Source organism: Pongo abelii, chromosome 20, assembly GCF_028885655.2.
Source record: "Pongo abelii isolate AG06213 chromosome 20, NHGRI_mPonAbe1-v2.0_pri, whole genome shotgun sequence".
NCBI lineage: Eukaryota > Metazoa > Chordata > Mammalia > Primates > Hominidae > Pongo > Pongo abelii.
This window is the reverse complement of record NC_072005.2, coordinates 5162094-5190045: the sequence shown is the minus strand read 5'-3', so window position 1 is coordinate 5190045 and position 27952 is coordinate 5162094. Positions and strand designations below refer to the sequence as shown.

At 53.3% G+C, this 27952-nt stretch overlaps 1 protein-coding gene across 14 annotated transcripts in view; it reads left to right on the top strand.

Annotated features, from left to right (window-relative positions):
• The window catches only part of PTPRS (protein tyrosine phosphatase receptor type S), a 134062-nt gene that overhangs the window by 68476 nt on the left and 37634 nt on the right, over nucleotides 1-27952 (top strand). For all 14 annotated transcript variants that reach the window (XM_054539420.2, XM_054539419.2, XM_024236858.3 and 11 more), the window contains 4 exons: nucleotides 6302-6490; nucleotides 13406-13516; nucleotides 25462-25731; nucleotides 27018-27599. In XM_054539420.2, coding sequence (XP_054395395.1) covers nucleotides 6302-6490; nucleotides 13406-13516; nucleotides 25462-25731; nucleotides 27018-27599 — 1152 coding nt within the window. The remainder of the gene's footprint in view (nucleotides 1-6301; nucleotides 6491-13405; nucleotides 13517-25461; nucleotides 25732-27017; nucleotides 27600-27952) is intronic.

Sequence of the window (27952 nt, the reverse complement as noted above, 5' to 3'; positions counted from 1 at the left end):
GATGGTGGGCACCTGTAATCCCAGCTACTCAGGAGGCTGAGGCAGGAGAATCGTTTAAACCCGGGAGGTGGAGGTTGCAGTGAGCCGAGATCATGCCACTGCACTCCAGCCTGGGCGACCAGGGCAAGACTCCGTCTCAGGAAAAAAAAAAAAAAAATCGGGTAATGGTTCTCACCACAAGGGGTAATTCCGTGAACCAGATGAGTGAGTGATACAGGGAGAGAGATTAGCACAATGCCATATTTGGTCAATTGTACTTCCCCGTTATTATGTTCATCACTGTTGTGACTCTGGTTTAGTAAGATGCTTGTTACCCATCTTTCTGCAGCCCTCAGGTGAGTGGGTTCCACCTGTCACCTGCAGAGACGTCCCAGTCATGTATATGAGCCACTGCCAGCCATTAGCTGGGAGATGACCCCGCATATGGCTTCCCAAGATGAGGCTATTCCAGTGTCCTCCAGGGCAGCCCAGCTGTGACCCGCTTGGAGCCCTGGGAGGGGGTATCACAGAGGCCCTAGGGGTACTCGATTTCAGACTCTGGTCCCATGAAACTGGGACTGGCATCACAGGCAAGTGACCTGTACAGTCATCCAGGATCCCTCCCTCAGAAAGGCCCTGTGCTTTGGCATGTAACCCCAGCACTTTGGGAGGCTGAGGCAAGTGAACAACTTGAGGTCAGGAGTTTGAGACCAGCCTGGCCAACATGGTGAAACCCCAAATCTACTAAAAATACAAAAATTAGCCAGGCATGGTGGTGTGCACCTGTCATCCTAGCTCCCAGATTCTTGGGAGGCTGAGGTAGGAGGATTGCTTGAACCCGGGAGGCGGAGGCTGCAGTGAGCTGAGATTGCACCACTGTACTCCAGCCTGGGTGACAGAGGGAGACTCCATATCAAAAGAAAAAAAAACAGCCCCGTGCTTTTTAAAGCTCTGCTGTTGGCCACGTGCTGTGGCTTACACCTGTAATCCCAACACTTTGGGAGGCCAAGGCAGGAGGATCACTTGAGCCCAGGAGTTTGAGACTAGCCTGGGCAACATGGAGACCCCATGCCTCACTGTCCGAATCTCTACAAAAAAAAAAAAAAATGTAAAACTTAGCCTGGTGTAGTGGTGTCTGCCTATAGTCCCAAGTACTTAGGAGGCTGAGGCAGGAGGATTGCCTGAGCCTCGGAGTTCAAGGCTACAGTGGGCTATGATCATGCCACTGCACCCCAGTCTGGGTGACAGAGCAAGACCCTGTCTCTAAAAGGGGGGCGGGGAGAGGGGGAAGAAAAGGTAAAAGCTCTGCTATTGCAGTCTGGAAAGTCTTAATACTTTTCTAACAAGAGACCCCACAATTTCATTTGCGTGGGTCCTGGAGCCTGTCCTGCTGGGGGATGGAGGAAGGAGCGGGGTCGGAGTCAGGCCCACCGTGGCCCGCCCTGCTCTTCCCAGCAGATAATTTTGCCCTGACCTTTCCCGGGCTTAGACAGAACAGCCTGCCTCCTCTTGCCCCAAGCCAGCCTCCACTCTGAGCACTCAGAGTATTAAAAGGACAAGCTGTGAAGCCATCAACTGCCCGGTCCCCCGGAGTCTGGGAAAAAATGCCCCCGCGCCCATCCACACTCTTTTTTTTTTTTTGAGACGGAGTTTTGCTCTTGTTGCCAGGCTGGAGTGCAATGGTGTGATCTTGGCTCACTGCAACCTCCGCGTCCCGGGTTCAGGCGATTCTCCTGTCTCAGCCTCCTGAGTAGCTGGGACTACAGGCGCCCACTAGCACACCCAGCTAATTTTTGTATTTTTAGTAGACACAGGGTTTCGCCATGTTGGTCAGACTGGTCTCGAACTCCTGGCCTCAGGTGATCCACCACCTCAGCCTCCCAAAGTGCTGGGATTACAGGCGTCAGCCACTGCGCCCAGCCCACACTCTTTTTCTCTCTCCTCTCCGGCTGCCTGGAAGGGCCTGCTTGGGTTGGGAGCTCATCCTTCCTGCTGGGGCCCGGAGCCTCGGATACCCTGACCCGACCCCACCCACCTTGCCACCAGCCCTGAGCTCCGGGCACCTCCGACCAGTCACTGGCAGCTGGTGGGGGACCATCTGGACTGCCAGGGCCACTCCCTGCCTCCCTCCTCCTCTGCCATCTGATTGTGGACCCCGCACACACCTCCCGCACTGTTGTTTTAATTAAACTCCGAGGAACTGGGCAGAGTGTGGTTCGCGATGTACATTTTTGTTTAATTAGGTGTTCTCGGTAGCATCAGGCGGCCGAGACCTCCCCCTGCACCCTGGCTGGCTGCTGCCCACACACGCTTATGGGGACCCCTGCGGGGCCACATACACACGGGAATTGCTTACGCGTGGACACGTGGGCACAGGGGCAAGCGTGAGCACATACATGCGGCACACGTGTACTGACGCGTGAACGAAATACAGGGTTCTCCTGCTCATCAAAGCCACCCTCGTAGGCACACGGGGATGCCCACAGACCCAGCTGTGGGCACCAAGACCAATTGAGTGAGGCCCAGTCATTTTGGCCCTCATCTCCGATGATGTCACCAGTAGCCAATCAGAGCCACTTTCAAGGTTGTCCAGGTCCCTGGCCCAGTAAAGACGGACAAGAGGCCTGAATCACCTCAGACAGCGTCCAGCCACGCCCCCTTCAGGGCCCCTGGTTGGGTGGAGGGCTTTTGCAGCCGGTCCCGCTCAGCTTCTTCTGAGCTCAGCCAGGCCTGGGTTCAAATCCTTGCTACATGCTGTGGCTGCATGACCTGGGACAAGTATGTGCCTGCCTGTGCCTCCATTTCCCCCTCTGTGGAAAAGGCTTGGAGGAGATCACAGGTTCCGCTGCCTGCGCAGCACCTGGGATGCTGTTAGCGCTCCGGGCTTTTTCCCATCCAAGCAGTGACCCCCGGGCTGGAACTGCCGCTCTCTTGTAATCCTGGGGAGGCAGGGATTGATTCTGGCTTCACCTCCCTGGATCCTGCCCACCTCTCCCTTGCCCCATCTTGGCCTCCTGCCCTCCTGCAGCCTGCTTGGGGGCTCAGTTTCCTCCCAGATGGTAGCCTCCTGCCCACCTGTGTCCGCAGCCACCCACCGCTGTGCCCCATGTCCCATCTGGGCCTTTGTAAGCAAATGCGTGTGTATTCTTTAAACAAACAGCAACATTGTCTACACCAGGAAGCAGCATGCTTTTTCTCCAGAGCACCAGGAAGTAAATATTTTTGGCTCTACAGGCCGGGTGGTCTCTGTCGCAGCAACAACCCAAAACTCTGCCATTGTGGTGGGAAAGCTGAGAAACGAATGGGCGTGGCTGTGTGCCAATAAAACTTTATTTATTTATTTATTTAGAGACGGAGTCTCGCTCTGTCGCCCAGGCTGGAGTGCAGTGGCACGATCTCTGCTCACTGCAAACTCTGCCGCCCGGCTTCACGCCATTCTCCTGCCTCAGCCTCCCGAGTAGCTGGGACTACGGGCACCCGCCACCAAGCCCGGCTAATCTTTTTTGTATTTTAGTAGAGATAGGGTTTCACCGTGTTCGCCAGGATGGTCTCGATCTCCTGACCTCGTGACCCACCTGCCTCGCCCTCTCAAACTGCTGGGATTATAGGCGTGAGCCACTGTGCCCGGCCGATAAAACTTAATTAGCAAAAACAGCTACAGGGCTGTTTTTGCAGCCTTCTACCCCCTCCACTCCAGCATTCCTACCAGATGCAGACGAGCTGCCTATTTCTTGGTCTTAACAGCACTGCGATTCATCACTTTTTTGTCACTTGTCCATTGGAGTGGAGTTGGGTGGGTGGGGGGGCACGATTATTAGTCTGCCCTACATGGCTGTTTCCTAATCTCTTTTTTTTTTTTTTTTTTTTTTTTTGAGACAGTCTTGCTCTGTCGCCCAGGCTGGAGTGCAGTGGCACGATCTCGGCTCACTGCAACCTCCTCCTCCTGGGTTTAAGCGATTCTTCTGCCTCAGCCTCCCAAGGAGCTGGGATTACAGGTGCCCGCCACCATGCCTGGCTAATTTCTGTATTTTTAGTAGAGACGGGGTTTCACCATGTTGGCCAGGCTGGTCTCGAACTCCTGACCTCAGGTGATCTACCTGCCTTGGCCTCCCAAAGTGCTGGGATTACAGGTGTGAGCCTCCACGGCCGGCCCATCTTGGTTTGTAGAGCACCCTGGATGCAAGGCAGCCTGTCACTTAGCCGGCTCACCTCATCACCTCAGCCCAGAAGCACATTCCCACCGCTCAGGGAGCTCTGGGACCAGGAGATTCCAGGGACCTGAGTTTCTCCTCCTTGTCCCCGCCACCCCCGCCCCCCCACCGCCCCCGCATCACCACCGGTCTCCATTTGCCGTGGAGGAGCTAGAACCTCACCACCCAAGAGGGATACCGAGCGCTGGAGACCTGGTGCCACTCACTCACCTGGTGCTGGAGGATTGAGTACTCAACCAGGATTGCGTTGTTTGTTCATTGATTGAGCTCCTGCTGTATGCCCGGTTCTGCACTGGGTGCTAGGGACGCTGTGGTGACGCAGATGCACCGTTACAGATAGAGTTTCCTGCTGCAGAGAGGACAGTGAGGAGTGTGGGGGCATTTAGAGCAAGGGAGTTGGAGCTAGTCCCAGGTGATGTTCCGATCAGTAGACAGATGTGGGAACGGGGATTCCAGGCTGAGGGAACAGAACAGGTGACCCGAGGGAGGGGGCTTGATGACTTTGAGAGCCGTGGAGGCCAGGGTGACTGGGCCAGAGAGAAAAAGAGGAGGGAAGGTGGCAGGGGCCAGCAGCGGGCAAGCAGGCGGGGTTCCTTCTCAGGGTGGCCCGACCACAGAAGGGTGTACAGCGGGGGAGCAGTGTGGTTTATGTTTAGAAAGGCAGGTGGGCACGGTGGCTCACACCTGTAATCCAGGCACTTTGGGAGGCCACGGCAGGTGGATGATGAGGTCAGGGGTTTGAGACCAGCCTGGCCAACATGGCAAAACCCCTTCTCTACTAAAAGTACAGAAATTAGCCGGGCGTGGAGTGCATGGCACTGCCTTCCAGCCTGGCCGACAGAGTGAGACTCCATCTCAAAAAACAAACAAACAAACAAACACAAAACAAAAACGGTGTCCTCTGGGCCAGGCGCAGTGGCTCATACCTGTAAAATACCTGTAATCCCAGAGCTTCGGGAGGCCAAGGTGGGAGGATTCCTTGAGCCCAGGAGGTCGAGACCAATCTGGGCAACATAGTGAGACCCTATCTCTACATTTTGTTTATTTTATTTTTATTTTTAGTTTGATATTTTTGAGACCGAGTCTCGCTCTGTCGCCCAGGCTAGAGTGCAGTGGCGTGATCTCGGCTCACCACAACCTCCGTCGCCCGGGTTCAAGTGATTTTTCTGCCTCAGTCTCCCGGGTAGCTGGGATTACAAGCATGCACCATCACGCCCGGCTAATTTTTGTTTTTAATAGAGACAGTGTTACACCATGTGGGCCAGGCTGGGTCTTAAACCCCTAGCCTTAAGCGATCCGCCTGCCTCGGCCTCCCAGAGTGCTGGAATTACAGGCATGAGCCACCGCGTCCAGCTGATTTACATATATATATCTCTCTCTGTTTAAAAATTTTTTAAAAGAAAGGCGTCCTCAGGCTGCTGTAAATGAACCCACTCAGCACTGTGGACCCTGGGGCCAGGTTTGTGCTTATATGTAGCAGGGTGTAGAGCATCTCTCAGCCCCACCCAGTCCATTCCAGGAGCACCCACCCCCAAATCGTGACAACCTCAGATATCCCCAGACATCGCCCAGTGTCTCCCAGGGCAGCAGAGTCAGCTCCTAGTGAGAAATATCGTTCTCGCCTGCTCAGCTCCCTCACACGAGCCTCCCCCTTGTACAGAAGAGGGACCCAGCCAGGTGCAGTGGCTCATGCCTGCAATCCCAGTGCTTTGGGAGGCAGAAGTGGGAGGATTGTTTGGGGCCAGGAGTTTGAGACCAGCCTGGACAACACAGCGAGACCTCCTCTCTACAAAAATTTTAAAAATTAGCCAGGCGTGGTGGCGCATGCTTGTAGTCCCAGCTACTCAGGAGGCTGAGTCAGGAGGATCACTTAAGCCCAGGTTGTTGAGACTGCAGTGAGCTATGATCGTGCCACTGTACTCCAGCCTGGGCAACAGAGCAAGACCCTGTCTCAAAAAAAAGAACTGGCTGTAAAGGATGGCACCCAGGGCTGAGGTCACGCAGCCAGGGAGGAGCTGGACCCGTGGCCGGGCAGTCCCTGAGCCCCAGGCTGAGGGGTGGCCGTGCAGTGCTCAGAACCATGCCCATTTCTCTCCCGTCTCTGCCCTCAGAGGACCAGCTGCCCTCCGGCTTCCCCAACATCGACATGGGCCCACAGTTGAAGGTGGTGGAGCGGACACGGACAGCCACCATGCTCTGTGCGGCCAGCGGCAACCCTGACCCTGAGATCACCTGGTTCAAGGACTTCCTGCCTGTGGATCCTAGTGCCAGCAATGGACGCATCAAACAGCTGCGATCGGGTGAGTGAGGGTGGCTGACAGGACGTGGGAGCCTTGGAGGGCAGCAGGGGGCGGGGAGCATCTCCAGGCCCCAAGTTCTGGGGACTACTGGAGGACAGACAGAGACAGTGTGCAGCCGTGGCAGGTGTTGGCTCTGGGGGAGTGGGGGCAAATGTCTTCAAAGCCACACGCTGAGGATATTAGGGGGCACAGATGGGCATGAGTACTGGGGAGCTATAGAGGGTGGTAGAAGAATAGTGCTTCAACACCTGGCCAGTGAACATATGATGGATGCAGACACGCACAAGGATGGGGAGCTGTATAGGGCCATGGGCGGGGAAAGTGTCTCCCATGCTCAGGCAGTGAGATCACAACTGTCACCCACAGACAGTTGTGGGTGATAGGAAGCCACTGAGGGGGCTGGGCGCAGTGGCTTATGCCTGTAATCCGAGCTGTTTGGGAGGCCAAGGCAGAAGGCTTGCTTGAGGCCAGGAGTTTGAGACCAGCATGGGCAATGTAGCAAGACCCTCATCTCCGAAAAGAAAGAAAGAAAGAAAGCCGCCAAGGATGGTGGGTATCGGCGGTGCCCAAGCAATGGGAGACAGACAGGCAGAAGTGTCGGTGGGCCATGGAGGGTGACAAGGGGAGACCAGCTTCAATGGGTATGTAATAGGGAGCTATGGGAGGTGGCAGAGAGAGAGCATCCTCTACAGAAGCAGTAGGCACGTCCAGTGAGAAGACAGTGGGGCCCAGACAGGCAGGAGTAGTGGAAACTGTGTAAGGCAATGGCAGGTGTCCAGAGGTGACAAGTAAGGTGATGGGGAGCCATAGAAAACTATAGGGAGAGAGTCTCTCCAAGGCTGAGCAGTAAGAACATCATGGAACAAAGACAAGCAGAGGTGATGGCGGGGCTTCAGGTCTCTAATGGGGCACAGATGGGCAGTCCAGCCTGTCCGTTCAGGCCCTGGCTGGGCTAAGGAGACTTGGGACAGACAGAGCCTTGGAGATGGGCGGTTCCACCATTGTGTCTCCACAAAGCACCCACATGGCCCATCTGCGGGTCCAGCTGTCTGGGGGGCTGTGTCTGCGTGTGTGTCGTCCCCCCGCTTCACGACATGTCCACGTGTGCATGTCTGAGCTCCCTGTGCCGGCCTGGCCTGCCTCCCGCGTGTGGGCACAGGTGTGCAGGCCTGGCTGCTATCACACACGGGCCTCCCTTCCCCCGCCCGGAGCAAAGTGTCCGCCTGCATCTCGGCCACACGTGCACCCACGTTGCAGTCACTCCCGTGCCTGTGCACACAGGGCGGTGATCTGCACACGCGCCCCTCCTCAGCCCGCACCTCCCTAGTGCTCGTGCGTGGGGACACACGTGGTGGGGATGTGTCTCCATACATTGGGAGCACACGTGTGGCTGCACATGCGTGTTTGTCTGTGTCATGGATTTACTGTTTTCAGTTGTGCCGGGCTTGACGCCCTGCCTTCGTTGAGGTCACTGTTGAGGTCACCCGGCACCTCCACACACCCCTCTTTTTGCTTTCTCTCTCCCATTCCTCGGAGGATCCCGCCACGGAGCCCCCCTTGCAGCAGTCCCTCCCCGAATCATCCCCAGCGCCCCGCACTCACTGCCCATCCTTGCCCCCCACCAAAGAGCCTACCTACCCATTCTCCGCTTTCTGCTCCTCCTCCTCAGTGAAAACCAAGCCCCAAAAAAGATCAGACGTGGAGCCCAGAATCTCTTCCCTGGAGAGACTCAGACCTCACACTGGGGGGACAAATCGCCTCCTCTCTCCTAGCCTGGCTGAGGTTGTTTGCAGCTCATAGGCCTCTGCAAGGAGGGGAGCGGTGGCCTCAGTTTCCCCATAAAACATGCCTATTTCCTTGTGTTCTGGTGACCTCTCCAGGATGGAATGTCTAGCGCCTGCTAGGTGCTCAGTGAACATAAGCCACTTTAGGAACCATAAGAAATGTTATTATTATTATTTTGAGCGTCCCCCTCCCCTTCCCCGCCCTCCCCTCCTCGATGAGGACACAGGATTCTTCGTAACCACCCATTAACGTTCCTGTTCTCTTTTCTTATTCTCCTGTTGTAAACGTTCAGAAACCTTTGGTAAGTCTGATTTCATCACCATGTCAACAACTAACGCCCCATCCCCTTTGTGCCCCTTCTGCCCCCTTCTCCTCACCAAACTAACAGCCACCGTGTTGGTAATTGTGACCCACTCTGCCTGGTATGTTTACTAACGCCCTCTCCCTCCTCCCGGCGACCGGCCCCTCAGCCCTCCCCAGCTGGGCACTAGTGTGCGGCAGAGAAAGAAACCCAAAGGAAAAGAGGAAAAGAGACAAGTCCACCCAAAGGAAAGAGGAAAAGAGACAAGGCCGGGCAGACCTCAAAGTGGAGGCTGAGGGGGGTTCAGAGGCATCCTCAGGCTCATGGAACTTCGCACCTAACAACATTTCCTCCCGCACTTTCTTCTTGGCCTTAGCCCTGCTGGAAAAGGATTTAATTACAGAAGTTTGGGGGCTGGGGCTGGGCGTGGAGTGGAGATTTTTCCAGCCTAGCTGCTGCTGGGCACTTCTCATCCACTTTTCTCAGCATTCAGCCTGAATCTCCTGAAATCAGTTGTGGGACTAATTGATACTAAAGTGAGAGTGACTGATATCAGCCTATAATATCAGTCCCTTCATCTCTCTCAGGGTGGGAAGCGGAACACCTTTTAATGGCTGAGGGATACATTGTTTCCACTTGATGGAATAGCCGTGAGTGATTTGGCCAACTTGAAAAGACTTCTTTTTTTTGAGACAGTCTTAATCTGTTACCCAGGCTGGAGTGCAGTGGCACCATCTCGGCTCACTAAAGCCTCCGCATCCCCGATTCAAGCAATTCTCCTGCCTCAGTCTCCTGAGTAGCAGGGATTACAGGCACCCGCCACCACACCCGGCTAATTTTTGTATTTTTTAGTAGAGAGGGGGTTTCACTATGTTGGCCAGGCTGGTCCCAAACTCCTGACCTCAGGTGATCCACCTGCCTCGGCTTCCCAAAGTGCTAGGATTACAGGTGTGAGCCACTGGGCCGGCCTGAAAAGACTTTCTTTAACCCTGACTTCCACCATCGTCATCCCAGTGTCCTAGCAAAGGCCAGCCTGGATTTCCACTGACTCGGGTTCCAGTTCTCCAGGGTGTAACTTTAGGCAAATTTCCATTTGCTCCCCTGTAAAGGGTGCAGAGTGGCCTCACGAGGATACCTCGAAAGATAATTCAGGGACCCTGAAAAGTTCAGGCCAGAAGCTCCTCATCCCAGGAGGCCGGAGAGCTAGGCTCAGTACCCACCCCTGCCTCATGATGGGACCTCAGAGATTCCCATCTGAGCCTCAGTTGGCCCGTCTGTAAAATGGGTTTGAGCCACGCAGAAGGAGCTGCTTTTTCACGTGTCTGGGCACTCCTGGCAGATCCAGGTCTTGGGATCTTCTTGGCCCCAGCCAGCCGAGTTATCAAGTTATTGGCCATCAGCAGCAGAGAGAAGGGGGCCCAAAACTTCTCCCTGGATCATGAGCAGAGGGGGTAACGTTCCAGCCCTGAGCCGCCTTTTCCTGCTTTGCAGTTAACCGTCCCTGCCTCCAAGACCCAGAGAAACAGGTCTTTCCTCTTTTCCTCTTGGTAAGAAGGCTGCCAGGCTCTCCCCGTCCCTCCTACTCGGCCTGTCTGTGACACCCTTCCTTGGCTGTATTAATGCCCGGTCCTGGGGCGCTAACCCCACCCACCTCCCTGTCTCTAACAAGATAATTCCTGTTGCTCCTTGTCCCCTCCTAGTCTGGACTTGAAAGCAGTCCCTTGCTGGGCTCCCTAAGAAGGAAAGAAGGAAGGGGGGGTGATGAACCTCCCTCCCTCAGCCCAGAGGGAAGGCCACCAAAGGGCCAGGCTGACAGACCTTCCCTGGGCATAGAGACGCCCCTCACCCGTCCAGAGAGGCTTCTAGACTCCATCCCTCCACCCCCAGAGATTCCCGCCTTCTACAGGAAGCCCTCCTGCTTTGACAAGCCCTCAGACCTCACCCTGCTCCTAGGAGGCCTCTCCCAGCTTCCTCAGCAAAGCCTGCAGGGTCCGTATGCCCAGGGCTGGCTCGATCCCCTCCCTGGGGCAGAGTGCAGAGGCCTGGCTTATGGCCCAGCCCAGCTTCCCTGGGGCCCCCCGGCCCCCCACGACCGCCTTGTGACATTCACCTGGTTCTCTCTGCTTCCCTTACAGAAAGCACTCCGATTCGAGGTAAGAGGCTCCTCACTCACCCACCCACTCACGCTCGCTCTCGCTGCCCACTCAGCCCCTCAGGCTCCACAGGGCCTGCCCCCAGGCCCCCTCCATGCGTGTCCACCCTGCCACCACCTTTGTTCCACCCAGCGTTAGTCCAGTCTCTGCGTCTGTGTCTGTGTCTGTGGCCAGGGGGCTGAATGTGGCCGAGGTGACTCCTCAGGTCACCTGGCTGTGGAAGGCGGGGGGCTCTCTCCCCCTCTGGGAAGGACCCTACCTGGCAAGACCCCCAAAGTGCTGGGAGCCCCATGTGGTTTAGCCACCTCTAAAATGAGCATGCAGGCCGGGTGCGGTGGTTCACGCCTGTAATCCCAGCACTGTGGGAGGCCGAGGCAGGTGAATCACCTGAGGTCAGGAGCTCAAGACCAGCCTGGGCAGCATGGGCAAACCCCATCTCTACTAAAAACACAAAAATTAGCCGGGCATGGTGGTGGGCGCCTGTAATCCCTGCTACTCAGGAGGCTGAGGCAGGAGAATCACTTGAACCTGGGAGGCAGAGGTTGCAGTGAGCTACTAGGATCGTGCCACTGCACTCCAGCCTGGGTGACAGAGTGAGACTCCTTCTCAAAAAAAAAAAAAAAAGAAACAAAACGAACATGCAAAGTGATCCTTCCAGCTCCACAGTTCTTTCTGATCTGGAGGTTCTAACCCAAGGACACATAGAGACACGCACTCTCAGGTCGGTCTGCTCCATCCCTTACCCCCCACCCAACTGCTGCCTCAGAGAAGAGCCAACATAAGGCCTGAGTGGGAACCCTGGGGAAGAATCAGTGTCCAGCCCTACCTTTGCTACAAATGCTGTGTGACCTAGACAGTCTTCTGACCCTCTCTGGGCCTCCTTAGTGATGGAGATACTGCCTGCTTCCCAGAACCTCGAGGTCAAGGGAGAACAGGCAGTGTTCTATGGGGGCAGAGTCTTTATCCGTGACCTTCAGAGAGAATCCCCCAATCTGTGGGTCCGTGTCATTTCTGTGGGATAATCACAAACAAGGCTGGAAAGCTCAGTCTGGATTTTTGGACCCCTGGTACCATAGGCTCTGATTGAAGCCTGTGATTCAAACCCATTTGGGGATATTCACTCATCTTCATTTACTCATGGTTGACAGGCACTTGGGTCCAGGCCTGTGATTCAAACACACTTAGATATGTTACGCTAAGTTTTATTTACTTATGAAAATAAGGACTTTGATCCAGGCCTGTGATTACAAACATACGTGTGGAAACTTTTGCCTTATTTTTTATTTGTGGGCACTCAAGTTTTTATCAAGGCCTATAATTTCAGACATACTCAGCTTCATTTACTTGTGAAAATGAAGGACTTGTTTCAGGCATGTGGTTTCAGATATCTTTGGGGAAATCTTGGCCTCATTTTCATTTTCTCATGGGCACAGTAGTGTTTGATCAAGGTCTGTGATTTCAGATATTCTTAAGAAGGTTCATTCATTTTTATATGTTCATGGAAAGTGAAGTCTTTGATTTGGGCCTGTGATTTCAAATGTATTGAGGGGAAATCAGTCCTATTTTCATCTACTCATGAGCACCAAGACCTTGGATTTGGGCCTGTGATTTTAAATATGCTTGAAAAATTGCTCTCTTCCTTATATCTTTATTTACTCATGACTAACAAATTCTTTGATCCAGGCTTGGGGCATTTTAGCCTCAACTTTACTTGTGAGTATAAGAGGCTTTCAATCAGACCCCTGATTTCAAATACTTTTGAAAATTTAATCTAATCCTGTATACCTATGAGCATCATAGAATTGGGTCTAGGACCATAATTTCAAACACACTTGAAGAAGTCCATTCAGTTACTCATGAGCACCAGGATATTGACTTCAGGCCTGTGGTTTTAAACACAAGCAGGTAAATTCAGACTTTTACTTAGATGACTTAAAATACTTGGGGAAATTCTGACTTCTCTTCAATCAGTTTCAGGCCAGAAGGCTTGGATTCATGGCTTTGATCTCAAACATACTTGATACACACCATCCTCAACGTTTTTAACTTTAGCTGCCTCAGGGTATAACCTAATCCTGAAATTTCAAACACAGCTGAAGAAGTACAACCCTGTCTCCATTTACTTACGGGCGTTGAGGACTTTGAGGACTAGGATTCCAAACACAATTGAGGAACCCAGACCCATGTTCATTTACTCACGGGCACTTAATGAAACAAAGCAACCACTAGCTCCCTGAATTTTCACATGATTTGTGGTGGGCCCCCTCAGGTCCCTGGATCTATCAAATGATGGTTATGAGTTGTGAATGCCAACCCACTCTTTCCTTCTGGCCGGGAGAGCATCACTTAGTGCTTTCTCAAACACGCTTTTCTCCAGCTTTGTAATTCAACTTGGCAGTCATGAAGCAGCAGTCTCATTACCAGCTGCTTTTCCACTGTGAGTGGAGAATTTGCTGGGGAATCTGGTGTGTCCAGGCCCTAGTGGGGCTAGATGTGGGGGTGGAGGTTATACAAGGCCTGGCTGAGCTAGGGCTTCCAGGTTTTCTCACCTCTTATCTGCCTCTCTGGCCCAGCCAGCACAGGAGACAGGCCAGAGAGCACTCTGGTGGGGGAGCTTTCCCTGTTCACTCCTGGGCCCCCCTCTAACGGACCAAGCTTTCTCCCCTCTTCCCACAGGAGCCCTGCAGATTGAAAGCAGTGAGGAAACCGACCAGGGCAAATATGAGTGTGTGGCCACCAACAGCGCCGGTGTGCGCTACTCCTCACCAGCCAACCTCTACGTGCGAGGTAGGGAACGCCGTGTCCAGGTCAAAGGCAGGGACCCGCCCCATCCCATCCCCCTCCCTCCTCGGGCTCACTGCCTCCGGGCTCCCCCGTCCCCTGCACACCCAAGCAGGAAGGCCCCTCCCCGGTCGCGGTGGGACCTTGGCCAAGGCGGCGTCCCTCTCTGGGCCTTAGTTTCCTTGCCTGTAGAATGGGGGCAGCTTAAATTCCCTTCCTCGTGCCTTGCGAGAGATGCCCCGTGGGCAGCAGGCTCTTGGGAGGCAGTGATGGTGGGGTAGGAAGGCGTGGGGCAGGGTGAGGGGGTCAGTCTTGGGCCTACAGGGCCAGGGGAGCCTGCAGGCCTCTGCCCCGCCCCACCCCACCCGCCTGCCCACCCGAGTTGGCTTCTGTGGTGTGTCGTGCCTTCCCGTGCTGTGTGCTGGCTTTGCTTCTCCCAACTTTGTGGCCTCGTAGCTCCCCGCTTCACTGCCCCCCCTAATGCAGGGCCCTCAATCTAGAAGTTGGGGAGGGGTCTTCGAGGCTGCCCCTCCCACCCCCCCACCAGCTGGTCCGGAGCCCGGCGCCTTCTGCCTCTTCCTAATGACTCTCGGAGAAGGGCAGTCCAGGCCGATGGGAGGCTGGGGCCACAGCAGGCACAGGCCCCCGGGGGCTCGGTAGTTGCACCGAGCTGGGGCAGGCACGGCACCCAGTGAAGCTTGTTACTCTCAGTTTCCAATTCCCACTCAGTCATGCCCAGCAGCGTGGGGGCCTCGCCCCAGCACCTCCCCGCTCCCCTGCCCCAAGGAAGCTTCCTTCCTTGTGGGTCCCTTGGTGCTGCCTCAAAGGTGCCAGGGGGCTCCCTTGCCCCCAGATGCCTCTGCTGGCCTCCTCTTATCTCGTGTGTTGGCTCTTGGGTCTTTTCAGAAGTTGTAGTCTTCCTCCTCCTCCTCCCTTTCACCTCCTAGTAGCTGTTTCTGATCAGATTTGTGGTAGAAACAGCTTCTGCCAGGATGCCAGGGCGCCATTCAATCCCTAGGGCTGCCCTAGTTAGCGCTGTGTAATTGACTCAATCACATCCTTCTCTGGGCCTCAGTTTCCCCCATGCGAAGTGCCAAGCCCTAGTCGTTCTCCATCCAGGAGGCCATGTGGCTCATCCCTTACCCACAGACCCTCACTCACCACCTTCGTCCCCACCATCCACAGCACCCGCTGGCCCTGAAGTGACTCCTTGGTCCTGGACCTGGGGTTTTGCATTTTGTCTCTGAGGAGGAGGTCGCATGGAGTGGGAGGGGATGGGGATGTGGGTGTATGGACGGGTGGTGGGTAGGGGCACGTCTGATCCGCTGTCACGGCACCTCTGGTGAGTTGTAATGCGTTCGTGACTCCAACTGACTGGTCTTCACCTAACCTGCTTATTTCTCTGCCAACACCTGGGATGGGGGTTTGTAAATCCAGCAGGGCTCAAAAGAATGTGGACAGCAGGTGTGGGGCAGGGAGCCGGGTGGGGACTTTAGTGAAGGTGCAAGAAGGGAGGGGGGCTTCTGTGTCCTCATCCCCCAGAGGTGGGGTCCCCAGCATGAGCCTCCATCCTCTTGGGGGCAGTTGAGGGGGTGAGGTTCCATTTCCTCATCTTTGCCTGGGTCTTAGATGCTCCAGAATCAAGCTTAGAAAAGAATGGAGAAAGGCAAATGTAGTAGATCTTGTATGTCGAGGGCAGAGTGGAGAAAAGACAAAAAGGTCATTGCTGTTCTTTTTATTTTTTAATTTTAATTTTTTTTTTTGGTTTAAAGAAAAAAAAACAAACTATTGCAGCTTTTAGCCTTGGGAAGTCCTCTTTTTACTCTCTGTATCTCCCCTATTTTTTCTCTTCTTCCCATGTCATTGTGTTCTGCATCAAACCCCCTTTACATCCCTCAGAGCTTCGAGAAGGTTGGTGTGTTTTTTTCTTTTTTACTTTCTTTACCCACATTTTTACATTCTGAAAATGACACGCACACACACAAAACACATGTAGACACCACACGGACACACACTGACACGCACACGGAAAAAAATAGAAAAATGAACAACAATTTTAAAAGATGGAATATGAATCATAAGCACAAAGCAAACTAAACAAAAAAAAACCGCCAAGCGAGAGCAAAACCCAGAAAGACACGAAAATCTCAGCCGCGCCCAGCCCGGCCTAGGGCCGGCCGCACACATGCGATGCTTGCATTATGGTCGCCTCTGCATCCGTTGGTAATGTTGTTGCTAAGTTTTTTGCACTCCTCGTCGTCATGGTAACTTGGGCCTGATGCATGCTGGGAGAATGTAAAAATTTCTCTGCATGCCTCTCTTGTCGGTTTGGTTTGGTGAATTCCCAGCGCCTTCTGTTGGAGTGTTTCTCGTCTTCCGTTCCGTTTTTCTCTTTTGGTTTTCTTTTTTCCTTTTTCTTTTTTTTTTTTTCTTTTTTTCTTTGGTTTTGTTTCGTTTTGGGGGGGAGAATCAAATGTTTATTTTTTCCCCTCCCATTCCCTTCACCTGGTCCTCTTCTCCCCCAAAGCGACTCGTCTTTGGTTCTGTCTTGTGTCTGTGCTATTTGGTTTTGGTTTCTTGGGTTGAGCTGTTCTGTGGTTGTTCTCCAAACGCATTGTGATTTAAAAGCCAGTGTTCCTGTCCCAGCTATCATCCAGGAGGGCAGAAGGGGTCCCACAGCTGGGATGCCAGGGCAGAAAGTGACCACTTAGGCACAAGGGAGGTGGCACAGACAGATGGCAGGAGGTCAGAACATGGGTGGGGTGTGTGGAGAGAGCAGCCCAATTTTCCTGACCTCACTGGCCAGCCCCTCTTTCCCCAGAGGTAGTAACTCAGCTCCCTGCCTCCAGGCAGCCATGTTGGAAGGAAGCTTAAGCAGGCATGTTCCCATCCTTCTACCTCAGAATGAGACTGCCTCCTGCGCTCCCAAATAAGCCCAAACCCAGGCATTTGAAGTACTGCTGAATGTGCACTAGCATTTTGAGTTCTTATTCATTTTAGTGACATATCCAAATATGGATTATGGTCAGTTTTAAATGAGGGGAGAGGGCAATAACAGCACCATTTTCACAGGACTGTGCATACTCGGTGTGTAATTGGCACTCAAAACGGCAGCTGCTGTGATGACTGTATGCATTCTGGCTGGGTACCAATCCAGAAGTGCCCATTAGGAAATGTAGCCGGACAGACTTTGGAAGAAAGACTTGGCCAATTATCTGACCTGGAACACTATGCCTCTGCCTCCCAGGCAGCACTGGCTGCTTCCCCCATCCCCTCTCAGACTCTGAGCCCAGTCACAGGCGTCTTTTGTCCAGCAACACAGCGTGGTCACTTTCTGAGTACCTGAGCATCAGAGCTGTGGAATTCTGGAAAAAGCCCAGGGGAACCTTGGACACAGCCTCTCCCCTGCTCTCTCTGCCTCCCCAACTCTCCCTCTGCTTCTGTTTCTCTTTTTCAACTCTCTTTCTCTCTGTGTGTCTCTCACTCTTGCAAATCTTCAGAGATGCACACCCCCATCTTCTGCTCCCCTCCCCAAGAAAAGGCATGCCCTTGAGAGTCTTACTCCAACCCCCAATAAAAACACCCCCCAATAAAATATCCATGTAGATTTTTAACCACCAACCCCAGCTGACTACCCAGTTTAGACGATGTTGAGGACAGAAGCCAGACTTTGGAATCACCTTTTCCCCCTCTTGTCCCTCACTCACCTTCTCCAAACTTGCCAATTACTAAATCCTGGACCAAGTTGGCAAGAGGACTTTAGATGCAGTAAGATTTGCTTATTAACCCAGCATGCGAGCTGCCAGGCTGACCCTCAGAGCAGTGCCAAAAGATGGCAGAAAGGGGTCTCCCAGCCCCTCCACCAAAGCTAGGTCCTGGTGCATTGGAACTGAGTGAACAGAGGGTCTCTGAAGACCACTTGGACTTTCTGGGCAGTACAGCCCAGAAAGTGATGAGAGCATAGGCTCTGGACTCTGGCAGACCTGGATTCCAGTCTTGTCTGTGCCCCTCCCTGGCTACGTGACCTTGAACTAGTCATTTGACCACTTGGAGTCCCCACTTCCTCATCTGAACAGTAGGGACCATAAATGAACCTTGATCCCAGGGTAGGTGAAAGGATTTCATTGAACTAAGCGCTTGTCAAGTGCTCTGTGTAACAAGCATTGCCAGTAGGATTGTTGTAAATAAAGGATTCAAGCAAATGATCTGGGCAAGTCACTTCCCTTCTTTGTGGGTTTTAGTTTCCCTGTTATGTACTTCACATGTCCACTGTTTGAATAAGATGGCATATGGGAAACTTTTAAAAATAATTGTAGGGCAGAAGCTAATTCATTTGCTCAGACCTCATTTTTCGCTAGTGCTTTCCTGAGCTCATCTCACGATCTCATTTTCTCCTGACTCCAACCCCATCCCCATGAGATCAGCGGACTCCAGAGCCATAACTCATTTTCCCTACTGTCATTTCCTAGGAAGTTCTGTGGCCACAGAAAGGGACAACAAAGGCCCATGTTAAATACAAGGCTACCCTTGCAGATAAGTACCAGCCCGCCAGAAGAGATGGGCTACCTGGCATGTTCTGAAAGCTACAAGTATTTACATTGTTGCCAGAGCAGCCAGTCACAGGAATTAATTGGAAAAAGGAGAAAAAATGCAACCCCTAATCTCACTCTTATTTATTTTTAAACTGACAAATCTCCAGCTTTGGCTGACTCTGGGTGGTACAGGGGGTAAAATATTCAGGCTTGCCCTTCTTCTCCTGAAATTTATCTCTGGGATCCAAAGGGCTTAAGTCAAAATTGTGTCCGTTTTTAAAAATACAGCTGGCAGCTCCACTCCCAGCTGTAGTTGAATTCTCCCTCCTCCGGCTTTTCACAAGGTGGGAAGATGATCAGATTATATTCTCCCTGACTGTGAATGTTCTTTTCTGGTTCTTTAAAACTCTAAGCCTTTAGAGTATGAGTTAGTGGCTAAAGGTAGTGTCTTTACTACCTGGTCTAGCAACATAGCATTATTGAAACGTAGTGCACGGGACCCACGTAAATGGTTTGCCATCCTCTGATGCCAGGGGAACTTGGAACAAGCTGGAGACATCGGGAGGAATTTTCTCTTTCTTTTTTTCTTTTTTGAGACAGAGTTTCACTCTTGTCGCTCAGGCTGAGTACAGTGATGTGATCTCGGCTCACTGCAACCTCTGCCTCCTGGGTTCAAGTGATTCTCCTGCCTTAGCCTCCCAAGTAGCTGGGATTACAGTTGCCCTCCACCACGCCTGGCTAATTTTTGTATTTTTATTAGAGACAGGGTTTTGCCATGTTGGCCAGGCTGGTCTCCTGACCTCAGGTAATCTACCTGCCTTGGCCTCCCAAAGTGCTGGGATTACAGGTGTGAGCCACCACACTCGGCCCTTTTTTTTTTTGACAGAGTCTCACTCTGTTGCCCAGGCTGAAGTACAGTGGCGCAATCTTGGCTCACTGCAACCTCCGCCTCCTGGGTTCAAGTGATTCTCCTGCCACAGTCCCCTGAGTAGCTGGGATTACAGGCACCTGGCACCACGCTCGGATAATTTTTGTATTTTTTGGTAGAGACAGGGTTTCACCTTGTTGGCCAGGCTGGTCTCAAACTCCTGACCTCAGGTGATTCACCCACCTCAGCCTCCCAAAGTGCTGGGATTGCAGGCGTGAGCCACCGCACCCTGCCAGTTGAGCAGTGTTCTACCTTGAAGGGACTGAGGATATCTTCAAGGTTTTGGAAGAGGCCAATGGGACTGGCATAATTTAACGCAGAGTCTCGAGTGCTAAGCTAAGAAACCAGTACCTGCTGCGTGACACCAGCAAGGCCTAGATTGCCCAATTTCCAGGTCTTCTTTTTCAATATTTGTGACCTGTCCCCAGGCCTTTTCAGATCAACCCATGTATGCAAATTTATGGGGAAAAATTGTTTTTTAAATTAAATTTCCAATACCCAAGCCCTAACATTGATGGATGTGACCCCCAGGTGTTCCCCTTACCTCCTGGCCCCCCAAAACAGGGACAGACATAGATGGTGGGCTGGAACACCCCTCACCTCCTATATTCCCAGAAAGGCTCGCATTGGGGTGTGTTGGCCAGCTCTCTAGTTCGTGCTTACTATACCTGGCCATGCCTTCCTACTTAAGGCCGCTGGCTTGACCCTAGGGGGGCAGGCAGTGTTAGATCAGGACCCAGACCTTCTCATCCCACCCTCATCACATGGGGGAGAGGGGACTCCAGGGGTGGGAAGGCAGGCGTCCCCCCATTTGGGCAGGGTGGGCGGCGAGGAGGGGGTCACTCTGCAGGAACACTGAGCTCTGAACACCTCTCGCCTGCTGCCTGCCTCACACCCTCTGCATTCGCTGTTTCCTCTGTTGGGGGAGGGGGTTTGTGAGGGGAATATTAGATTACACCTTGTCATTTGGAAAGCCCCGTGTCTCCGGCGGCCACAGCGAGGTGGGGCGGGGGGGGGGGGGTGGTGAGGGAAGTCCATAGATTGGCCAGAACTGGGGGAAAAACAAAAAGAAAAATGAGAGAAAGAGAGAGCGGGTACCAAAAATAAATAAATAAATAAATAAAAGTAAAAAGTATCTAGAGCGCATCCAAACGTCCAGCTCAAAATACCAATGACTTGCCAAGGCCGCTGGTCAGCCCGTGGGCCAGGGAGCCAGCCAGGTCCCTCCGGGCCTTGCACGCAACCTCAGTGGCGGAGGGAGCTGGCGGTGGGCGGGGAGAGGAGGGAGGGAGGGAGGGAGGGAGGCACAGCAAAATGATGGAGAAGGATAGCAGAAAATACACAGGTGGGCTGAGGGGCGGTGCCCACCCTCCTTGGGCTACAGGCTGGAGTTCAAAGGAGAGGACAAGAAGTGGGCTATGGAATTAGGAATGTTTCCAACCCCTCCCTTCCCCCCCCGACAGGTGTAATCTAAGCTTAAATAAACCCCCCGGAGGCTGCACAGTTTCTTGGCATCTCTCCCCTGCCCTCTCCATCCGCATATTCATTTTGGAGTTTGGAGAAGTATCTAGAATCTTCTCCCACCCCAAAATGCCCAGCAGAGCCCCCCCCCCCCGCCCCGCCCCCGCATCCCTTGGAGCTGCGGCTTGCTGAATCGTTGAGATGTCTGACACTGTCGGGGTTCCCTACCTAGTGCTTCAACCAGATCACCTCACTTTTGAGTTTCCTTCCTCCCCTTTACCCTCGCCCCCACTCCCAACCCCCTTTTTTGGTTTTTGTGTTTCTGCCTCTTCCTGCCTGGGGGAGGGGTCGTCTCCTGGTTGCTTTGACGGTTTTTGAGTTGTTTTTCCATGTGAATCGGGGTTTGAAGCGACCACCCCCCACAACCTGCCACCCCCCCACCCCACCGCCCACCCTCCTGACCCCCTCGCCCAAGCGGGTCCCCCCCGCTGGGACCCCCCGGCTACTCGGTGACGAGAAGAGCTGGAAACCAGAGCCAGCTGGAGCGTGCTGAGGACCAAGGCTGGTGTGGTCCCCTTATAACCTGCCTGGACCCTCCATTCAGGTCGGTAATTGGGGGCGGGGGTCCCGCGGGGCCTCTCCGTCCCGTGGGCTCCGTGCCCACCTTACTTTCTAACCTGCACCTCAAGCTTGCAGCCGGGGGTGGAAAGATGACGTGGGTGGGTGCCAGCACCAAACCGGGCAGAACACAGCGTCAGTCACCCGCCCTTGCCAGTTGGGAGGATGCCCAGAGGCCTTACAAGGTCCCCAGGGAGGGGGCGATCTGAGCCACCTAGTGCCAATGGGCATGATCCTCCCTTAAACTCGTGGCAAACCAGCCCTCTTCCTAGAGCACACCCTTTGAAACAAATGAGGTGGGTGAGAAAGCAAGTGGGCAAGTTTCTTAGGTGTCAGAGGAGCCGTTATAATTTATTGGCAGGTCCATTTAACTGATGGTTGCTGGCCATGTTGGGGATTGTGAGCCCTAAAATTACTGCTGTTGGTAAATGCCCTCCCACATTTAACTGATTTATAGTTAACCCTGTACTGCAAGTCTTTTATATATTCAACAGGTATCCCCTTGTCTCTACTTCTAAAAAAAGAGGTACCTTGCAAATTATGACATCCCTATGGAGAGATATTTTAAAATAAGATCAAACAGGAACAGGGTCTTTTGGATAAGATGTTGACCCTTACAGAATAGATAAATTGGCCTGGCACTTAACCTTTAGATCCTAAAGCTAGATCTTATTCCCTTTGATGTTCCAACAGTTCCTTTGAGTATAAGCCTTTTACTGATGGCTTCTGGACATTTATTATGATGGCTACTGGATATTATTCAACCAGTGGCAACTGGCCATTACATGGAGTTTGGTATAGGTGATGGGTACTTTTTTCCTCTTTGGTGTCCCCAGTGGGTCAGGACACACAGGTTTGAAAGAGCTAGATGCCAAGAATTAATACTTGGCTGTAATCCTCGTTACTCACTGTGGTGAGAAAAGCCTTGTTTTCTCTGAGAGGCAGGAACCAGGCTGGCCTGGCTTTGAGCTCTGGCTACGCTACTTCCTTTCTGTGAGTTCCATCTAGTCTTGTTACCTCTCTGAGTCCCTGTTCCCTCATCTGCAAAATGAGCATAAGGACGTTTGCCTCTCAAAATTGTTAGAAGGAAGAAAGTAAGATGGGGATTCAGTAGAAATTCTTACTGTTTCCATTTCCTTTTTATATTTATTTATTTATTTATTTATTTGGAGATGGAGTGTCTCTCTGTCACCCAGGCTGGAGTGCAGTGGCACAATCTCGGTTCACTGCAACCTCTGCCTCCCGGGTTCCAGCAGTTCTCCTGCCTCAGCCTCCAGAGTAACTGGGACTACAGGCACCCGCCGCCACGCCTGGCTAATTTTTGTATTTTTAGTAGAGACGGGATTTTGCCATGTTGGCCAGGCTGGTCTCCAACTCTTGATCTCAGGTGATCCACCTGCCTCAGCCTCCCAAAGTGCTGGGATTACAGGCATGAGCCACCGCGCCTGCCTCCATTTCCTTTTTATAATTCATCGCTGAACTCCCATTAGGTAGAGAAGCTGTTTGATCGTCCCAGCCCCTGGGAGGCTGAAAGGTAACTTCACCAGCTCCATGCCTGGGTTTAGCACCTGCTGTGCCAGGCACTGCTCGAGTCAGGTTAATGCCTTTCTCGGCAGGAGACCCAATTCCCTCCATTTTACAGATGAGAAAACAGGCTCCAGGAGGACGGGGGACCTTCCCAAGGACACTGGGCACATTCAGCCACATCAGCTCCTCCACCTCTGCCTGGAGAGGTTTACTATGGGATTCAGAGACCTTGAGGAGTTCATCTTGCTATGTGATTTCAGCTTTGGGACCTCCAACTTGCTCAGCCCTAAGAGAGGCAGGGTGTCGAGAAGTGGACTGAGAGGGGCTTTAGAGAGAGAGACTTGAGTCGGGCTGGGTTGGTTTGTTCCGAAGGTTTTTTTGTCCATGAGGCTCCCACCCCTGGGGCCACCCCAAACCCTTGGCCAAGGCTCTTGGGTGCTGGGTGGGGAGGCCGGATCCTGTGTTCTGCCAGGGGGAGGGCGTCTCCCTGGGGAAGTCACAGTCCTCCTCCTTTCAGACCCCGATTTTCAGCCCCACACCCATTCCATGATTTTTTAATTTTTTTTCTTCTTGCGTTTGGGTGTTGTGTTTTGTTTCAGAGGGAGTTTTTTTGTTTGTTTTTTAGATTCTCTCTCTCTTTTTTTTTTTTTTAATTGCTTTTGCTTTGTTATTTCATTTGTTCTTCCTGGTTTTGTTTTGGACGTCGATCCGTTTTTCTGTCCTTGAATAATTAGCTCCCCCCACGCTCATTTCCCCATTGTGTTCTGTTTCCATGACAACTCAGCCTCGGCATCTTACCTGTGCCTCGCTGTGGGTGCCGGCGGCTGGCCTGGACCGCGTCCGCTGGCTGGCCGGACCCCATTCTCCCCCCACACCCCCGCCCTCCACCCAGCCCTACCAGAAAGCCACCCGCCCCCCCATCTCACGGCACCTCGCCCCTCACCTCCACTCTGTGTGCATGGCCCTTCTGTCTCCCCATGCCCCGACTCCTCCCCTGGAGCGGTACCCTCCACTCCCTCCATCCTGTCTCCAGCACGACTCTGGACTTTTCGTGGGGCTTCTTTTTCCGAAGGGCTGCCAGCTTCCAGACCCCACTCCCACGCCTGCCGACGTCCCCCCTTCTCTTTGCCTCCCACCCGGATTCAGGAAGGCAGGGGTTGGGATTTCCAGCTAGGAACTGAGGCTGGAAGGGAGGGAGTTGGGGCCACCTCCCTTTATCCCCTTGAACCCACTCCTCAGCATCGTAGACCAGACCCCCTGAGGCTGCACCCCCAATCCCGTATGAAAACCAGAGGCAGGTGTTGATGGGGATCCTAACTGAGCCTCCAGTCCGTCATCTGTGCAGTTGAAACAAGACTCCTTCACCCATCCAAAGCTGGGGACGCACCCATGTGTCTTCTTTAGGACCTGAGACTGTCACCCAGGGACAACCCCTTTTCCCGCTAGAAGGATTTATTAGGTTCACCCGAGTCCTTCCCACAGCAGTTAAACAGCCCCTGTGGGCCAGCAGTGCTCTTTGCAAGTTCAGTTGCCCACTAGCCTCCTCCCCTTCCCCCTGCCCCGGAACCCATCTGACTTCCGAAAACGGAGCCCCCGAAATGCATCCTGCTGCCTTCATCATGGTCTTTGAGAGAAGGCTGCATCCACTTCCCCGCTTAGAAACGCACAGAACATGTCCCTGTTCTCTCAACGTTCAAGTTCATTCCCTTGTTTATTATTATTTATTATTATTATTATTAATATCCTATTTATTATTCCGCCAGGGCTGTGATGTGACAATGTGGCATGTCACATTGGATCACATCTGCTAGAATTAATATGCAGCATTGAAGTGGGCCCCCCCCTTCTTTCTTTCTTTCTCTGCCCCTCCCGCTCTCTGTCCCTATTTTCTATTCTTTCTCTCTCCCCATTCATTCGTCTCCTCTCTCTGGTGTCACGTAAGTGTGCACTAGAGATCCCCAAAATCCAGATCTTCCCCCTGCAGTTCCTCCCTCCTTTCTCTCTCTGTCTCTCGCTCTCTCTCTCTTTTTCTCTCTCTCTCTCAATCTATTTTGCATGATGTTTGTGACTCAGAGCTGCATCTATTGATGGAAACTTGTCAGATCTGACAGAAGCTTTTAGAAGGGTTTCTATACCCAAAAACCACAAAAATTTCATTAGAGTTTCTCATCTTTTCCTGGAGGGCCCGGTCGGGGCGGGCGGGTAAGTGGGCAGGGCCCCGAGTCACCGGGGAGTGGGGGACTGACATCTCAGGTTCCCTCTGTCTCCTGGCCTCAACAACTGTCCTATGACCGCCACATCCCCAGAGAACCAGGGAGGGTTGGAAGTTGCCGCCTCTCCTAACCCACCCACATCCCGAAACTTGGCAGCCGGAATCTTCCAGCGCTCCCCGAAGGGGATGCCCCCATTCAGGAGTGATCGGAGGCCACCTGTTCCCTGAAGCCACCGCTGTCTGCAAAGATGAGAAACCGCTGATAAATTTTTGTGTCCGTATCTGTGCTGTGACCAGCCACCCTGGTCTATGAAGCCCTGTTGCTATGAGATAATGCTTCATGTCTATTATATATTGATATATCTCTCTATATATTGTTTGTGAAGTACCTTCCTTTGAAGTTTTGGTTTCTTTGTGTTGGAATTTGGTTTTTTAATTTGGTTCTTTTGTTTTCTTTTCATTTGGGGGGAAAAAAGTCAACAGAGGGAAAAGAACCAGCCCTGTTTATATTTAAATGGTTTTCCATTTTTTTCTTTTTTTTTTTCTTTCCTTCTTTCTTTCTTCCTTCCTGCTTTTCTTTCTTTTCTCCTCCGCATCCTGTCTTCCCCTCCTACCCCCACCCCACTTCACCCCTCGCATCTCCCTCCTGCCGTCACTGCCGCCCCCTCCCCAGTCCGCCGCGTGGCGCCGCGCTTCTCCATCCTGCCCATGAGCCACGAGATCATGCCAGGGGGCAACGTGAACATCACCTGCGTGGCCGTGGGCTCGCCCATGCCGTACGTGAAGTGGATGCAGGGGGCCGAGGACCTGACCCCCGAGGATGACATGCCCGTGGGTCGGAACGTGCTGGAACTCACAGACGTCAAGGACTCGGCCAACTACACCTGCGTGGCCATGTCCAGCCTGGGCGTCATCGAGGCGGTTGCTCAGATCACGGTGAAATGTGAGCAGGGCCCATGGGGCTCGTAGGTGGAGGGGCAGGCTGGAGTCGATCCCCGACTTCAGGCACAAGTGGGAGGCAGCGTGGGAGCACCTCCGAGTTACCCTCTTGGCTTCAGTCATTCATGGCTAGGAAGGGGACGGTTGTTCTTTGAACAGGTATTTATTGGTTATAAATGATCCTGGCCAGGCGCAGTGACTCACGCCTGTAATCCCAGCACTTTGGGAGGCCAAGGCAGGAGGTTTGCTTGAGCCCGGGACTTTGAGACCAGCCTGGGCAACATAACCAGACCCCTTCTCTACCAGAAAAAAATGAAACACTTAGCCAAGTGCAGTGGTGCATGCTTTTAGTCCCAGCTACTCAGGAGGCTGAGGCAGGAGGACTGCTTGAGCCCAGGAATTCAAGGCTGCAGTGAGCTATGATCGCACTACTGCAATCCAGCCTGGGCGACAGAGCCGGACCCTGTCTTTAAAAATAAATAAAATGGGCCAGGCGGGGTGGCTCACATTTGTAATCCCAGCACTTTGGGAGGCCGAGCTGCGCAGATCACCTGAGGTCAGGAGTTCGAGATCAGCCTAGCCAACATGGTGAAACCCTGTCTCTACTGAAAATACAAAAAAAAAAAAAAAAAAATTAGCTGGGCGTGGTGGCGCACATCTGTAATCCCAGCTACTCGGGTGGCTGAGGCAGGAGAATCACTTGAACCTGGGAGGTGGAGGTTGCAGTGAGCCAAGATCAAGCCATTGCACTCCAGCCTGGGTGACAGAGCAAGGCTCCGTCTAAAAAAAAAAAGAAAGAAAAGGCCAGGCACGGTGGCTCATGCCTGTAATCCCAGCACTTTGGGAGGCCTAGGCGGGTGGATCATGAGGTCAGGAGATCGAGACCATCCTGGCTAACACAGTGAAACCCCATCTCTACTGAAAATACAAAAAATTAGCCCGGCGTGGTGGCAGACACCTGTCGTCCCAGCTACTTGGGAGGCTGAGGCAGGAGAATGGTGTGAACCCGGGAGGCGGAGCTTGCAGTGAGCCGAGATTGGGCCACTGTACTCCAGCCTGCGTGACAGAGCGAGACTCCATCTCAAAGAAAAAAGAAAATGGGTACTGGGTGGCCCCTGGGCCATAGTTTGTTACCCCTTGCTGTAGATGATGACAGGAGTCATGAGGCCCATGATTACTGCTGGGCAAATCAAGGCTCAGAGAAGGCGACTGAATGGTGAAAAGTCACACAGCCTTCAAGGTCCTCAACCGATGTACCCAATGCATGACACAGCTGCCTCCTGCCCACAGCTCTCCCCAAAGCTCCCGGGACTCCCGTGGTGACCGAGAACACAGCCACCAGCATCACCATCACGTGGGACTCGGGCAACCCAGACCCTGTGTCCTATTACGTCATTGAATATAAATCCAAGAGCCAGGACGGGCCGTATCAGATTAAAGAGGACATCACCACCACGCGTTACAGCATCGGCGGCCTGAGCCCCAACTCAGAGTACGAGATCTGGGTGTCGGCCGTCAACTCCATCGGCCAGGGGCCCCCCAGCGAGTCCGTGGTCACCCGCACGGGCGAGCAGGCCCCGGCCAGCGCACCGCGAAATGTGCAAGCCCGTATGCTCAGCGCCACCACCATGATTGTGCAGTGGGAGGAGCCGGTGGAGCCCAACGGCCTGATCCGCGGCTACCGTGTCTACTACACCATGGAGCCGGAGCACCCTGTGGGCAACTGGCAGAAGCACAACGTGGACGACAGCCTGCTGACCACCGTGGGCAGCTTGCTGGAGGACGAGACCTACACCGTGCGGGTGCTCGCCTTCACCTCCGTCGGCGACGGGCCCCTCTCGGACCCCATCCAGGTCAAGACACAGCAGGGAGGTGAGGCATGGGGTCGGCAGCACTCGGGGCCCCGGCCGTGCGGCTTGGCTCTTTGCATGCTCCCTGGAAGCCGCAGACTGGTTTGTGGGTTCTGCACGGTGCTTTAAGATATTTTAATGCTAGCATTTAGGCCGGGCGTGGTGGCTCATGCCTGTAATCTCAGCACTTTGGGAGGCCAAGGCGGGCAAACTCCTGAGGTCAGGAGTTCGAGACCAGCATGGCCAACATGGTGAAACCCCGTCTCTGCTAAAAATATAAAAATTAGCCAGGCATGGTGGCCTGTGTTTGTAATCCCAGCTACTCGGGAGGCTGAGGCAGGAGAATCACTTGAACCCAGCAGGTGGAGGTTGCAG